The 15052-nt window shown below is 37.6% G+C and overlaps 1 protein-coding gene across 6 annotated transcripts in view; it reads left to right on the top strand.

The window, feature by feature from the left end:
* The first annotated feature begins 6581 nt into the window (after positions 1 to 6581).
* Positions 6582 to 15052, top strand: part of WASHC4 (WASH complex subunit 4) — a 53710-nt gene continuing 45239 nt past the window's right edge. For all 6 annotated transcript variants that reach the window (XR_013830365.1, XR_013830366.1, XM_079935840.1 and 3 more), the window contains exons 1-6: positions 6582 to 6706; positions 9907 to 10046; positions 10985 to 11038; positions 11135 to 11200; positions 11956 to 12001; positions 12466 to 12533. Coding sequence is in view for 4 of the 6 variants with exons in the window: in XM_079935840.1 (XP_079791966.1) it covers positions 6646 to 6706; positions 9907 to 10046; positions 10985 to 11038; positions 11135 to 11200; positions 11956 to 12001; positions 12466 to 12533 (435 nt within the window). In the remaining 2 variants the exon portion in view is untranslated. The remainder of the gene's footprint in view (positions 6707 to 9906; positions 10047 to 10984; positions 11039 to 11134; positions 11201 to 11955; positions 12002 to 12465; positions 12534 to 15052) is intronic.

The raw sequence follows: 15052 nt of genomic DNA, 5'->3' as shown, positions 1-15052 counted from the left end.
ATGTTTATAGAGTTTATAATCTAGTGGGAGAGATAAGCAATGATTAAGCAAGTAACCCCCAAATAAATAATCCAAAGTTTTGATGAGAGCTACAAAGGAAAGAAGTATACAGTGAATTTCATATAATAGAAGTACCTATTTGGGCTTGTGTAGTCAGGGATGTCCTCACTAAGGAAGTGATATTTAATCTGAGATATCAAAGATAACTGGAAGATAGCCAGTGGGGGGGTAGAACTTTCCAGGCAAAAAGAGGGCACAGTATGTGTACAGGCCTTCATGTGAAAAAGAGCTCAGTTTGTTGGAGGAACTAAAAGACCAATGTGGCTGGATCAAAATGAGTGAAAAAGAAAGAGCCTGAAGAGGATGCTGGCGAGGTAGACAGGTTTTTCCTATAGATGCTGTATTTTATTGTAAGCACAATTGGAAGCCACTGATCGTTTTTTAAACAAAGGAGTAGAATACTCTGATTATATTTTAAAAATCAAGCTCTGACTACTAAGTCAAGAATTAGCTAGAGGGGGAAAAGAATGGAAACAGGGAAGTCAACAACTTTATTAGAAACAAAAATAGAAAAGCCTTCATGGCTTCTGGCTATGACTGCCTAGCTTATGTCAGAACAACCCTCTTGCTGAGAACAACTAGAAGGGCTGGTAAAATATATTTTAAAATCTTTCCGGGGGGAGAATTTTTAATTGTGGTAAAAAGCACATAACATAAAATTTACGTTTTTAAGTGTACAGTTAAGCAGTGTTAACTATATTCGCATTGCTGTGTAACAGATCTCTAGAATTTTTTTTTTTTTTCCTGCGGTACGCGAGCCTCTCACAGCCGTGGCCTCTCCCGTGCGGAGCACAGGCTCCGGACGCGCAGGCTCAGCGGCCATGGCTCACAGGCTCAGCAGCCATGGCTCACGGGCCCAGCCACTCCGCGGCATGTGGGATCCTCCCGGACCGGGGCACGAACCCGCGTCCCCTGCATCGGCAGGCGGACCCTCAACCACTGTGCCACCAGGGAAGCCCACTTTTTTTTTTTTAATGGTAGAATTGTAGCAGCTCTTTGTATATACTGGATATTAACCCCTTACCAGATAGATGATTTGCAATTATTTTCTCCCATTCCATAAGTTGCCTTTTAACTCTGTTGATCGTTTCCTTTAACGTGCATAGGCTTTTAAGTTCGGTGTAGTCTCATCTGTCCATTTTTGCTTTTGTCGCTAAAAATCTTTTTGAAGGCATTGGAGACATAGGTAGGTGAGGATTTGAGAAATCGAGATTCAGGAGAGAAGGTCCAGAGAGGTGAACCTCAAGGCATTTGCTGATTTGTAAGTACCAGAAAGCAGCAGCTGCGAGGTTGAAAAGCTGAGCAGAGGTTTGGCAGGACCTGCCCAGCACCCCTGCAGAGCTACATCCTGGGATTAAGATGATACAGAAATAGACCAGCCCTCACAAAGACAAAAACCCAGTTTGGAATCAGAACAGTCTAGACTGGGTTAAAGTAGTCTGCCCCTACTCTAATAACCTTCCAGAAGAGATAGTAATCCGCTCCGGAGGAAGATAACACCATCCAGATCCTCAACTTATCTCTGTAATTTTTCATATTTAAAGACCAGGATGCACTAAAAAATTTATCAGCCTTATCAGGAAACAAGACCAAATGGTGGAAAACCAAGAGGGGGAAAAAAAAAACCCACACACATACCAAACAACAGAGTAGAGACATACAGATAAATCCAGATATTGGAATTATCAGAAAAGATGTACTATATGTACAGACGTGAATAATAGACTTCCAAATATGTCTATGTCCTAATTTCCAAACCTATGTTTATGATAACCTATGATTATGTTACCTTACCTGTTTAAAGGGACTCTGTGGATGTGATTAAGTTAAGGTTCTTGAGAAAGGGAGATTATCGTGGATTGTCTGAATGGGCCCAGTGTAATTGCAAGGGTCCTTATAAGGGGAAGTCAGGAGAATCAGTGTCACTAGTAGATGTGATGGCAGAAGAGACTGGAATAATGCACGGAAGCCAAAAAAGGCAGGAAAGTGGATTCTCCCCTCAGTGTCTCCAGGAGGGACCAGTCCGGCCAAGACCTTGATTTTAGCATGGTGAGATTCATGTCGGACTTCTGATTTCCCCAGCTGTAAGATAATAAATCGGTGCTGTTTTAAGCCACTGAGTTTGTGGTAATTTGTTACAGCCATAATAGGAAAATAGTACATAGCCTGACAGGGGATACAGTTATACAAACATACAATTTCAAAATAAATACTATGGAGGCACAGGGCTGGAGTGCTCAGTGCAACCCGGGATTCACAGAATCAGGTATGATGGTAACCTACACGATCCCATAATCATTGGTCATCCATGAGTATAGGAATCCAAAAACCCAGCTGAATGGCAGATTTTTGGAATAATCAGGAGGCTGAAACAAAACTTCATTGTATCTCTAATTAAGAAGTTTGATTTGATGAACATAGTACTCTGCATTCAATACTTAAAGAACACCTCTTTTTTTTCAGGCTCACATCCATTTTCTCATTTCACCACTTATTAGGCTACAAATTAGGATATAAAGGAAGTCTCATAATATTTGAAAGAATCGATATCACACAGACCATCATCTCTGACCATATGAAATTGGGTTAGATATCAATTTTGAATGATAAATCAAAAATCCCCATGCATTTGGAAATTGAAAAACACATTCAAAAGCACAATAAAAATAACTACTATGTCAAAGAAAAACATTTAATGAATATTGAACTTAATAAAAATGTCCAGATGGTAGTGAGCTAGAAAGCTCTAGGAGCCGTCTGTAGGATGATGAAATTAATGGAGCACCTCAGGCATCTGAACATCCTGAGAGGAAATTTAGACAATTGGTGAAGACTTTCAGGTTGAATTGGTAAAAACAAAACTAAGCAAACAACATTAAAAAAACCCCAAAATAATTATGCCAGGAAAAACAAAAAGCTTTGCATGGAAAAAATATCATAGTCTACTACATGGCTCAACTATGAGTTGCGTTAATAGAGTCATAACGCTGAATATTGACCTACCAAAATTATTATATAGCTATATTGGAAAAAGGGTGGGATGGCAGAGATATGGATGGTGGGGTGAGGGGATAAAGATAGTTACATCCTCACCTCCCATAGTGGGAAGACAATATATAATTCCCAAAGTTGAAAATTAAAGAATATTGTCATTATGCTATTTAGAGAAATGGAAGTAAGTATTAAAATAATCAACTAAGAGAGATAGAAGTGGTTGCCTTTGGGGACAGGAAAATGGGGGAGGGGGTGGGTGAGACTTTGCTGTTTTTCATAATAAACTTTGTATAACTGTATGATTCTAGACCAGGGGTTGGCAAATCTTTTCTGTAAAGGACTAGACAGTAAACATTCTAGGCTTTGCAGGCCATATGTGCTCTGTTGCAGATTGGAAAAAGCCTTGTATTCCATCCTATGAAGTGTAAACTCCATGCCAAGGACAATGGAATTCATTGATGGACTTAAAGTGGGGCATTCCCTGATCAGATAGGTTTTGAGAAACTGCACTCCGTGGTGTGGACAATGCAAAGAAAAGATCTGTCATGATAGGTTTAGGAAGACTCAGACTCCTGTCCAGGTGGGAGATTATTTTGTAAAGAAATATATGAATTACCATATTAGGTATCTTTTTGACAGATACACATAGGACTCTGACAAATTACTAAGAGAAATGCCTTTAGTGAATTATTACCATAGATTTTCTATTGTAGGAAACATACTTTAAATGTATATTAAGAAACAAGTTCACCAAGACCTTAGCACTGTTTTATACACACACACACACACACACACACACACACACACACACACACACACACACTCACTATGTTTTGGTACAGAATAAACTAGTACTTAAGTTGTGGGTATAAGGGTTAACGGCAAGGTGCCAGAGGGCAGGCACATTCTGAAGGCAACTGTTCTAAAGTTCTTTGAAGCTCTCAAAATAGCACAATACTTCCCCTTCTAGTTCCAAGCTTGCCTTTCAGAAAGTACTGTTAAGAATGAAGAAAAGTAGAAAGAAGGATATTTAATTTTTCAAAATGATTATTTGCCTTTGATAGCCTAGGCCTGGGAAATATAGAACATCTGTTGTAATAAATAACTTTCAGAGAGCACATTTCAGTTTATAGTGAATGTGCTTTATTTATTTATTTAGGATGTGGACCGTTTTTAATATTTATTTTTATTATTTATTTATTTAGGCTGCGCTGGGTCTTAGCTGCAGCACATGGGATCTCCGTTGCGGCATGTGGGATCTTTAGTTGCAACATGCGAATTCTTAGTTGAGGCATGCATGTGGGATCTAGTTCCCCAACCAGGGATTGAACCCAGGCCCCCCGTGGAGTCTTACCCACTGGACCACCAGGGAAGTCCCTGAATGTGCTTTAGATTTAGTATCTAACTTGTAATTCTCTCATACATTTGTAAATTCTAGGCATGGAATTTGATTTAAAGATATGTAAGTTCAAGACAGGCAATCCCTGACATGTCCACATTGCTATATTTAATATGGATAACCAACTGAGGACCTACTGTATAGCACAGGGGACTCTGCTCAATAATATGTAATGGCCTAGATGGGAAAAAAATTAGAAAAAGAACAGATACCTGTATATGTGTAACTGAGTCACTTTGCTGTATACCTGCAACTATCACAACATTATTAATCAACTATACTCCAATATAAAATAAAAAGTTAAAAAAAGAGGCAATCCCTGAGATTTCTTTTAAAATTAAGGATATGATGAGTCAGAACAGCAAACATTTCTATAGTATGTGGCTGGCATTGCTCTATGCCTCTTACATGTATGAACTAAATTAGTCCTCATAACAATCCTATGAGGAGTTTACTATTATTATTCCCACTTTATAAATGAGGAAATTGAAGCAGAGGTTAAATTACTTGGCCCAAAACCCCATGGCTAGTAAGTGGCAGAGCTATGATTTGGACCTACATAATTTGACTGTAGAAACTTGTGTTTTTGATTATTACATGACACTGCCTCTTGCACTGATTTAATAGATTAGTGGATATGCAGATTCAAATTGCTCTGACCTGTAATTTCAATGTATCATAATGAGCTATTGGGAGATTAATTACAGTGATTAACACAAATGTGAAGAATACAGCAAAGTCAAACTCATGATCACACATAAGTAAAAGGAAAAATGTCTGCCAACCGTGAGGCACTGATGTTACCTGTCATTTTCAAGTTGCCTTTCTTTTTTCCTTTCTAAAATGCCCACTAAGACTGCAAGCACCATAGGGGTGGGACCCACCTTTCTTGTCTGTTTTTTCATAATAATCTCTGCATCTAGCATGGTACCTGGTACCTAGTGGGCACTCAAATATTTGACCTACTGCAGATTCAAGGGTCTCAGGGAATGCTCTTTCAAGAGGCCGTTTACTAGCTTTGATTAAGTTAGTTATTTTTGGTCCTTTTTAAGACTACAGAAGACCTTCATAAATTCTCACTGTTAAAGATTTAAAAACATGTAAGTAGACACAATAAAACTTGAAAATTCACTTTCTAATCACCAACACATACTCTTTTCCAGTTGACAACTGTCCTGTTTGGTGTGATCTGAGTTCTCCTTCTATGCATCTACATGCATATATGGCAGTACACGTTTATATAAATATACAAATGTAACCACAAATACACATTTTTCTCCTGTCAGTTTCTCATGTCTCTATAAACCTACTTCATTTCTTTTAACAGTTATCTAGTATTTCGTAGTATGGCCATATTAAACTTTATGTAATTACTCCCTATTCATGGACGTTTACCTGGATTCTTACTAGTATCTGTTAAAAACCATGCAGCAATGAACACTGCTGTGCAAATACTTGTAGACATGTAGCCTTACTGGGTAACACGGATCCTTGTTCACCGAAAAGCCAGTTAGTGGGTAGGTACCTTTTAGAACCCACTTAAACAGCGCTTCTTCTTCCCCCCTGCCTTTTTAAGAAGAGGTGGGTAGAGAGCCGGTGAGCGCAATATTAGCAGAGAAGTAAAATTCCTCGCTTAAGGTGTTCGTAAAGTAAACTCCTCCTCTTGCACACGGCTTTTTTTCTCAAGAACAATCTGCATAGGACGTGCAGAACAAGAGATCAGACGGTGACTACCGGGAAGACGTAGGATAAACGGGCTTCTGGGAAGAAGCGCCTGGACGGCGACGTCCTAGAGAACCGCGTCTGCTGAGCCCCGACCCCATCAATTTTGCCCTTTTTAGGCTAGACTGAGGGAGCACTTCTCCTAGTATTAAAAATGGCCCGAAGATAGCAGAGCGAAATTGAAGGTATTGATGTGGCGTGAAAAGTGAACTGAACGGTGGCGAGGCCCAAACAGGAACGGGAGGACACCGCAAGGACCACCACCGGCGCCGGGTCAGCCTCCTCGAGCCACCACGGAGGACTCGCTTTCCCAGCGGCCCCCGCGACCCGCCGGGGCAACGAGCCCGGCCGGCCCTCGCGAGTGGGGGCGGGACTGAAGCCGGAAGTCACGTGCGGTTACAGCCGCCCGGGTGAGGCCGCCGTTGTCGCCAAGGCTGTTTGGGGCTGTGACTGTGGGAGGCACCGGAGTGATGGCGGTGGAGACTCTGTCCCCGGACTGGGAGTTCGACCGCGTTGACGACGGCTCACAGAGTAAGGGAGCGCCAGGCAAGGGTTGCGGGTGGACGCTCCCCGGCCCGCCTCAGCCCCGGCAGCGCTCCTGCGGGAGGGCTCTGCGTCGCTGTCGGCGCGCAGCCGTCCGCTTCGGGACATTTTCTGCGCCTCGGGGTGTGAGAGGGACGCGCTCGCGAACCTAACTTTCCGGGTTGGGATCCCCGGCGATGCTGGGTCAGGCCCGGCCACGGCTCGGCCTTCGGGGCGGTGACTGTCCTGGGGAGCCCGCTGTGGTCCTGGGGAGCCCTCTGTGGCCCGGGGGGCGCGGCGTCCACTTGGTGCAGCCGGGGGCTCGGGCGGGGCGCGCCCGGGGAGGGCCCGCAGCCCGGGGAGCGGAGGCTGCCTTGTCTCTGGCCGCCCGGGGCTTTCGCCAGATCTTCAGAGCGTGCAGTGGTAGGTGAGGCTGAGGTCCAGGTTCCTGTTTCGGTTTCCTGTCTTTCTTCGTTTTCCTCCCAAACCAACTTTTGGAAGTTTGAGTGTTTTTACCTTCATATTCATATGCTTCTCTTCTCTAGAAGATAGCGAAAAAGAACTCATTTCGCGGTAAAAAAATAAACACGTGAATGTCAAGTTTATCTCCTCCCATGCCTTTTATTTACGTTAAGTGGTATTTTTCAAAAGTGATGTCCTGTAGTTTCCAGCGCACCTAAAAAGGTTTCAGAAATTACAGCAAATCTGCTTCCGATTTTACTTAATAAAATTGGATTGTCTCATTTTAACCTAGCAAATTCAGTTCCACGCAGCAAAATTTAGAGGCCAAACTATTTCAGTGAAACCTTACCTAAGATGAATGCAAATTGGTGATCTGTTTCTGACCTTTGGTGATATGAATCTGCGTAGGTGATATAAGAGAGATTGGAACATACTGCTTGTGAATTTGTTTTTTTAATGTAGTTTTCTCAAAAGGTGAATGTAATTTTTAAAAATTAGGGGTAGGGCTTCCCTGGTGGTGCAGTGGTTAAGAATCTGCCTGCCAATGCAGGGGACATGGGTTCCATCCCTGGTCCGGGAAGATCCCACATGCCACAGAGCAACTAAGCCCGTGCGCCACAACTACTGAGCCTGCGCTCCAGAGCCCGCGAGCCACAACTACTGAAGCCTGCGCGCCACAACTATTGAAGCCCGCGTGCCTAGAGCCCGTGCTCTGTAGCAAGAGAAGCCACTGCAGTGAGAAGCCCACACACCGCAACGAAGAAGAGTAGCCCCCCACTTGCTGCAACTAGAGAAAGCCTGCACACAGCAACAAAGACCCATTGCAGCCAAAAATAATAATAAAATAAATAAATTTATTTAAAAAAATTACGTGTATATTTTGCATAATTTTACAAAAGACAGAGGCCCATTAGATGTAATTAGGTTTTATTAGCCTCTCATAGAAGCATGAGCTTAATTCAGGATGGTTAGCAGTTTTTCACAAAACATTCCATAAGTTATAAGCTCCTATGCAGCATGAAAAAATGATCCTGGTGGTGTTGAATCTTTCAACTTGTTTACAGAGAAGATAACTGTATTTACTGTTAAAGTGAACTGTACCTTGTCATGTATGAAGTTTTATGGACAGAGGTTCCCTACTTTAGTATCTGCAAAATATTGGAATGAAAATATGTTTTGGGTTTGAAAAATGGTTCAATCAGAATGATCTGATTCACTCAAAAGACTTTTTCCACATGCCAGGAACTGTGGTAGGTATTAGGGATACAAAGATAAAACAAGGAATTAAGTCTGTTGGAAGAGATAAGCATGTAAATAGGTTTTTGCATTTTTTACTCTTGAAGAATCATTATGGAGTTCTTATTTCAAATCTTTTTATTTTAACTTTTACCAACTTAAAAATTTATCAGCAAGGAACGTTAATGTTATTACAGGTTTTCTCTTGCCTGCTACTTTATGAATTTCCAAACAGACTAAATGAATAATTCATTGGCATGTTTTTCTAGCATTGCCATTAAGAACTCATTTGCTGTTTAAACGCAGCTTTGGTCATTTCCCACGTAACTGAAAATTAGACATGTACTTGGGATTTCGAGAATCTTAATGCAGTTTTAAAAATTTAAGCTGTAGGGAAGAGAGGACTTCTCTTCTCTGTGCTTTGTTTTCATTAATTTTTGGAATATGAATCATATCTAGACTAATTGCTTTCCAGAATTGCCTAGATTAATACTATAATGAGATGGGAACCTTAATGAACTAATTGATCCACCTGATTTGGAGCATTAGTTGCAAAATAGGGGAGAATGTGAAGCTAGGTCTTTATCCTTAATGAGTTAGAACATACCTTATCTTAGAGTTGCTTGGCATTGCTAATTTGAGGAGAGAAAATTTTTACTTTTTTTAGAAGACAGCGATGGAATAAAGTAATTCACATCAATAAAAGAAACTGAGTTGGAGTTGAATTTGCTGCCTTTGGAATGAGTAATGAATTCTTATGTTTAATAAGGTGGAATATTTACTGTCATTAACTTTGCTGAGTAGGCAAACTTTTATTGTCCAGTTTATTCCAGTGAGTTCCTAGAGTCATCTATTAATGTGTAAATTCTGTAAATATCAGCACAGTATTCTGTACTCACTGTCCTTTAGTGGCTTTTCCAATTCTGTTATGATAGTTAAATAATTAAAACAAAATATCTTGGTAAATTTGAGGCATTACAGGAATAATATGATGAAGCAGGTCTAAAACCATTTAAAAAACAATATTTAGGTGTATTTTTAGATGTAGTTTACTGTGTAATTAAGCATTACATTTTAAAATTTTGCTTCTATGACAACACAGATTTTTGCACCTAAATCAGGTCATGTTTTTTTTTTGCACAAAAAAGTTGTTTATGACTGAAACATAGAATCAGGACATTGAGTTGTCTACGGCATTATTCACATAGTTTAGATTTTGGAGTAAATGGTATAGTAACTTTTTCATAGTATTTTAAAGTTGCAGTTTTAAGATGATATCTCTAAGTGGTAACATCTACTGTTTTTTACAATTATCGTATCTGTTTGGAAAAGATTGAAAGTTCAGTTATTGTTTAACTTTAAAACTTTATTTTCAAGAAGTCCAGACATTCTGAAGTGATACATTAACAATGCTTAGTATCTACTTTGCTGTGACTTTTCAGATTATTTGAAGTAAATGTCTTGTAATTCATTACTTATACTTCTTACAAACTTTTAAAATTTAAATTTAGAAATTCATGCTGAAGTCCAGCTTAAGAATTATGGGAAATTTCTTGAGGAGTATACCTCTCAGTTGAGAAGAATTGAGGACGCACTGGATGATTCAATTGGAGATGTTTGGGATTTCAATCTTGATCCTATAGCATTAAAGGTTTGATTTTGTTTTATTTTTTAATTTATGTATACTTTTTAAGGACATACTGTATCTTGAAAACAGTTTTCAAAATTGGGATATGTATTTTTATTATTTGGAATCTAAAAGAACTAAAATAAACTTGGAGAAAAATGGTTAATTTCCTTTTCTCTAAGCCATGCATGTGTTTTTGTTTTCCTTTTTAAAGCATGACACAAACTCAAAGTCTTCAGTGTCAAAGAATGACACGAACCCCAACTCTTTGAGCTAACTTGTTTTTTATTATCAAGAAAATGAAGAGGATTGGAATAGCATATTGAAGCTTTACTTGTTTTTTTTATTGAGGTTATTTTACATACAGTGAGAAGCATAGATTTAAAATACTGTTCAGTGAATTTTACCAAGCACCTATTCCCATGTATCTCATATCTCAATCACGATACTGAATATTTCCATGATTTCCCAAAAGCTCCCTTATGCTATTTAGGGGACCTTAATATGGGAGTGATTATTTTAAGATATAAAATAAGTCACTCCTGCTCTGTTCCATTTTGAGGTAGTTCTGTTTTATCTTTGAAACTGTTGGCGCTTAAGTCATAGCTAACATTTATTGAGTACTTATTATGTGCTAGACAACTGTCCTAAGTCGCATGTTGACTTACTTTAATAACAGCTTTCCTGAGATGTAATTCATATATCGTACAATTCTTTGGTTTTTACTGTATTCATAGAATTGTGCCACCATCACCAGAGTCAACTTTAGAACATTTTCACCAGCCCAAAAAGAAATCCCATAGCCATTAGCAGTCACTGCCCGTCTGGTGTGGTGCTAGTGCTGAGTACAGGGTCGAACACAAGTTTCCATAGAAGAGAGATAGTCTCTCAGTTTGTGTATTTAGAATTTTCATGATTTTTTTCAAATTAAAAAGAAATTTTATTTTCCTTTGTTTCTATAGCTTTTGCCTTATGAACAGTCTTCCCTTTTGGAACTCATAAAGACTGAAAACAAGGTACAGATTCCTAAACCTAAAAATCTATTTTTAAAATGCTTTAGTTATCTGCTATAATTTACTTTTTTCCTTTTGTGTTTTTACTCATGAAACTAGGTCTTAAACAAGGTCATCACTGTTTATGCTGCACTTTGTTGTGAAATCAAGAAATTAAAATATGAGGTAATTATTTGTACTCTTAAGACCTTAAAAACATGATTTAAAAGCAAATATGTGCTTATATGTGTACAGTGTGCATAAATATTTAGTGAATGTTGAATGAACTGTATATTTATAATAGTAGTAATAATGAGTACCATTCACTGGGTGTTTACTGTGTACCAAACATCATGCTAACCCCGTTAATGCTAATAACCACCCAGGAGGTACGTGAGGAATAGATGAGGAAACCGAAGCTGAAAGAGTGTCACTCAGCCTAACATTTTACTGGTAATAATGGTTTGAGTCTGGGTCTGCATTCCTTCTGTGTTACTTGTCATATATAATGGCTTTCTGGATATAACTGACTTTTTTTTAAAGCTTTGCATTTTTAATATGTTCTGTGTTTCCTCACCCATGAGCCATTAAAACTCTGGTAGAAGATGGTAAACTTCATCTTTTTTTCTCTACCTTTTTGATACTATGTGGTTGCTTTTTCTCTCATGAACTAGTGGGAGGATGTGGGAAATTACAGAGTGGTCAGATAAGACAAAGTAAAGGCTAAAGAAATCAAGAAATAAGGTTGAGTATCAGTAATATCTTTGGTACTCTAAAGATAAATTACATTTACCTATATTGCAAGCAGTTTTTGAATTTAAGTGAATTTATGTATGTGATGTACTCATCTGCTTACTATTAAATAGGGATAACTAAGAGAGCTTAGGAATTTAAAAACAAAATAGCAACCTTATAAAATTATTTTAATTTTTTTTAAACAGGCTGAAACTAAATTTTACAATGGTCTCTTGTTTTATGGAGAAGGAGGTAAGTTTTAAAATTTCACATTGTAATGTTATGCTTTTTTTTGCGATTGAAATGAACAAAAAGTTAACTGGCAATTCTAGGACTGTCATGATCATGTGAAGTATTAGTGTGAGAAAATTAACATTCAGATTTTTTGTCGGTTTATATTTTTGTTTGGTAAACAGGTAAAAAAAACCTCAGTGATGAAGCAGCAGCAAATTCTGTATGAAGTTTATTTTGATATTTTTATAAATTACAAAGCACTGTAGCTAGATGAGGATTTTCCTTGAATTCATTAAATAGTGAAACAGATGGTTACTTTTAATTGTGTGATTAATGATTGTTTCATTTTTCTCTTCAGTGTAAAAATTCTGTTTTCAATACTATGCAGATTAGAAGATGTCCTAATGAATAAAAATCACATTTTTTCTTTTGGTGTTGATTAAAATAAAAAATTGAAATATTCTTCATGTTGCCTTTTAAAGCTACGGATTCCAGCATGGTGGAAGGCGATTGCCAAATTCAGATGGGGAGATTTATTTCATTCTTACAGGTAAATGGTTTTTACTTTTTATTGAGCCTTTTCTTTGAAAAGTTTGAGTAAATCACACACAATCAGAAAAGAGTTATGAAAGCTTCAAATGCTAAGAATGTGTACTGTGAGGGTAAGATACTTAGTTGGAGATGGATTAAATTGATAGTTAAGGAGATTGTAATTCCTGGAAGATTTTCATAGCATTTTTAGTAAGATAAGCTATCAAAATAAGTTTCTTTGTATAATTTCATTTATGGACAGTTTATCACCATGCCTTTTAAAATAATTTAAATTTTGTACCTGGTAGGAAAGGATACTTTATGTTCGAAAAAGTTGTTAATGGAGATCTTTAAGCTGTTATGTGAGCTATGATGAGGTTTAAAAGCAGCAGCACATGATGCTTCTAACCAGATGTTTCAGTTTAGATATGCTTTTCATCACTGCAAAGTTTTAGTTATTCTAGGTCTTTTGGTTTATCAAAAGAATGAAATAACTTCTGTTTCTCTGTTATAAAAGCAATGCTTATATAATATGACAAAGGCAAAAATTGGCGATAAGGGAACAGTACTCATAATCTCACTTACCTTCTGATTGTTGGATATAAGATTTGATATATTTCACTGAATCACGCACGCTACTATATTCAAATCTTTTATATCTTTACTACTTTTTTTGGTCTTCTTACCTAACAGAGCATTTTGTTGAAAGTATCCTCTATGATGGTTTGTGTCAGTCAGGGTTCAGTCCAGAAAACAAATCACATGAGGTATTTCAAAAGGGGAGATTTAATAGAGCTACCATATGATCCAGCAATGCCACTCCTGGGCATATATTCTGAAAGACAAAAACTCTAATTCAAAAAGATACATGCACCCCAGTGATACAGCATTATTTAAAATTGCCAAGTTATGAAAGCAACCTAAGTGTCCATCAACAGATGAATGGATAAAGAAGATGTGGTACATATATACAAAAATGGAATAATACTCATCCATAGAAAAGAGTGAAATAATGCCATTTGCAGCAACAGAGCCGGACCTAGAGATTTTCATACTAAGTGAAGTAAGTCAGACAGAGAGAGACAAATATTATGTGATATCACTTATATGTGGAACCTAAAAAATAATACAAATGAATTTGTTTACAAAACTGAAACAAACAAACACAGAAAACAAACTTATGGTTGCCAAAGGGGAAAGGTGGTGGGGAGCGATAAATTAGGAGCTTGGGATTAACAGATACACAATACTATACATAAAATAGGTAAACAACAAGGATTTACTGTATAGCACAGGGAACTATACTCAATCTTTTGTAATAACCTATAATGGAAGAGAATCTGAAAAAAATATATATAATTGAATCACTCTGCTGTACATCTGAAACTAACAGTATTATAAATCAACTATACTTCAATTAAAGAAAGAAAGAGAAAAAAATAAGGAGGAGATTTAATATAGAGAATTGGTTCCATAAGAATTGGAGGGCTGAAAGAAAAAACAGTGAGGTAAGCCAGAGGAAGCAGATATCACCTCTACATCTAGGGTAAAAAAGGGAAAAGGTTCGGGTTGCCAGAGTCTGGGAGCTATAGGAGGAGGAGCCCTAGGGAATTAGTATCATACCTCTGAGGAAGCAGTGCTGCCTGGTTGCTGCTGGTAGAGTTTAAAATTGAAGATTGGTTCTGTAGTGCTGAAAGAAGGGAGGAGCCTGGGGCAAGCTGCCATTGCTGGGGTGAACTGCTCCTGCCTGGATTATGTTGATAAAAACAGCAAGAAATAGGAAGGATGTCCATTTCCTGCCTTCTAGTCTGCTTTTAATGCCACCTGTTGGCAGAACCTAACAGGAAGCCTGCTGGGCAGGAGTCTAAGAAATGTTAATTTACAAGGTTGAAGTGAATGTGTCAGTTTCTCTAGTTTTGTCAAATTTTGCATTTCTTATTTTGAGGATGTTTTATTTGGTGCATACAAGTTTATAATTGTTCATAATTTCCAGTAAATGGAATCTTTTATTGTGTGGTGATCTTCTTAAGCTGTGATAATAATTATGTATGTAATATATAGTTACATATATGGTCATTAGCTATAGTAATGCTAATAAAATCTGTTTGATATTAATATCATTGCCCCAGCTCTGTTTTAGTTAGCATTTTTTTAAAAATTCTTTTTATTCTTTCAGCCTTTCAGTGTCATTATGTTTTAGTTGTGTTTCTTTAAAACTGCATCTATCTGGATTTTGCTTTTTTATATAATCTGAAAATTTCTGTGTTTTAATTGGTTAATTCTATTTCTATTTCTGTCTTATATAAATAGTGTATTATGTATCTGGACTTATTTCTGCCTTTTTGTTTTGTGCTTTCTATTTGTCCTGCATTTTCTGTTCTTTCCTCTGCTTTTATTAGACTTATAGAAGTTTAATAAGAAATGTAAAACTAGAGCTGTTTAAATAAAATTGAAATGTATTATTTTCACTTTCAAAAAATTTAAATTGTGGATCTAACAGCTGCATATGATTCCATTTTTAAACATTCAACAAATGTT

The sequence above is a fragment of the Stenella coeruleoalba genome (assembly GCF_951394435.1).
Source record: "Stenella coeruleoalba genome assembly, chromosome: 11".
NCBI lineage: Eukaryota > Metazoa > Chordata > Mammalia > Artiodactyla > Delphinidae > Stenella > Stenella coeruleoalba.
The sequence above is the reverse complement of the archived record's forward strand: the minus strand, read 5'-3'. Positions and strand labels throughout refer to the sequence as shown.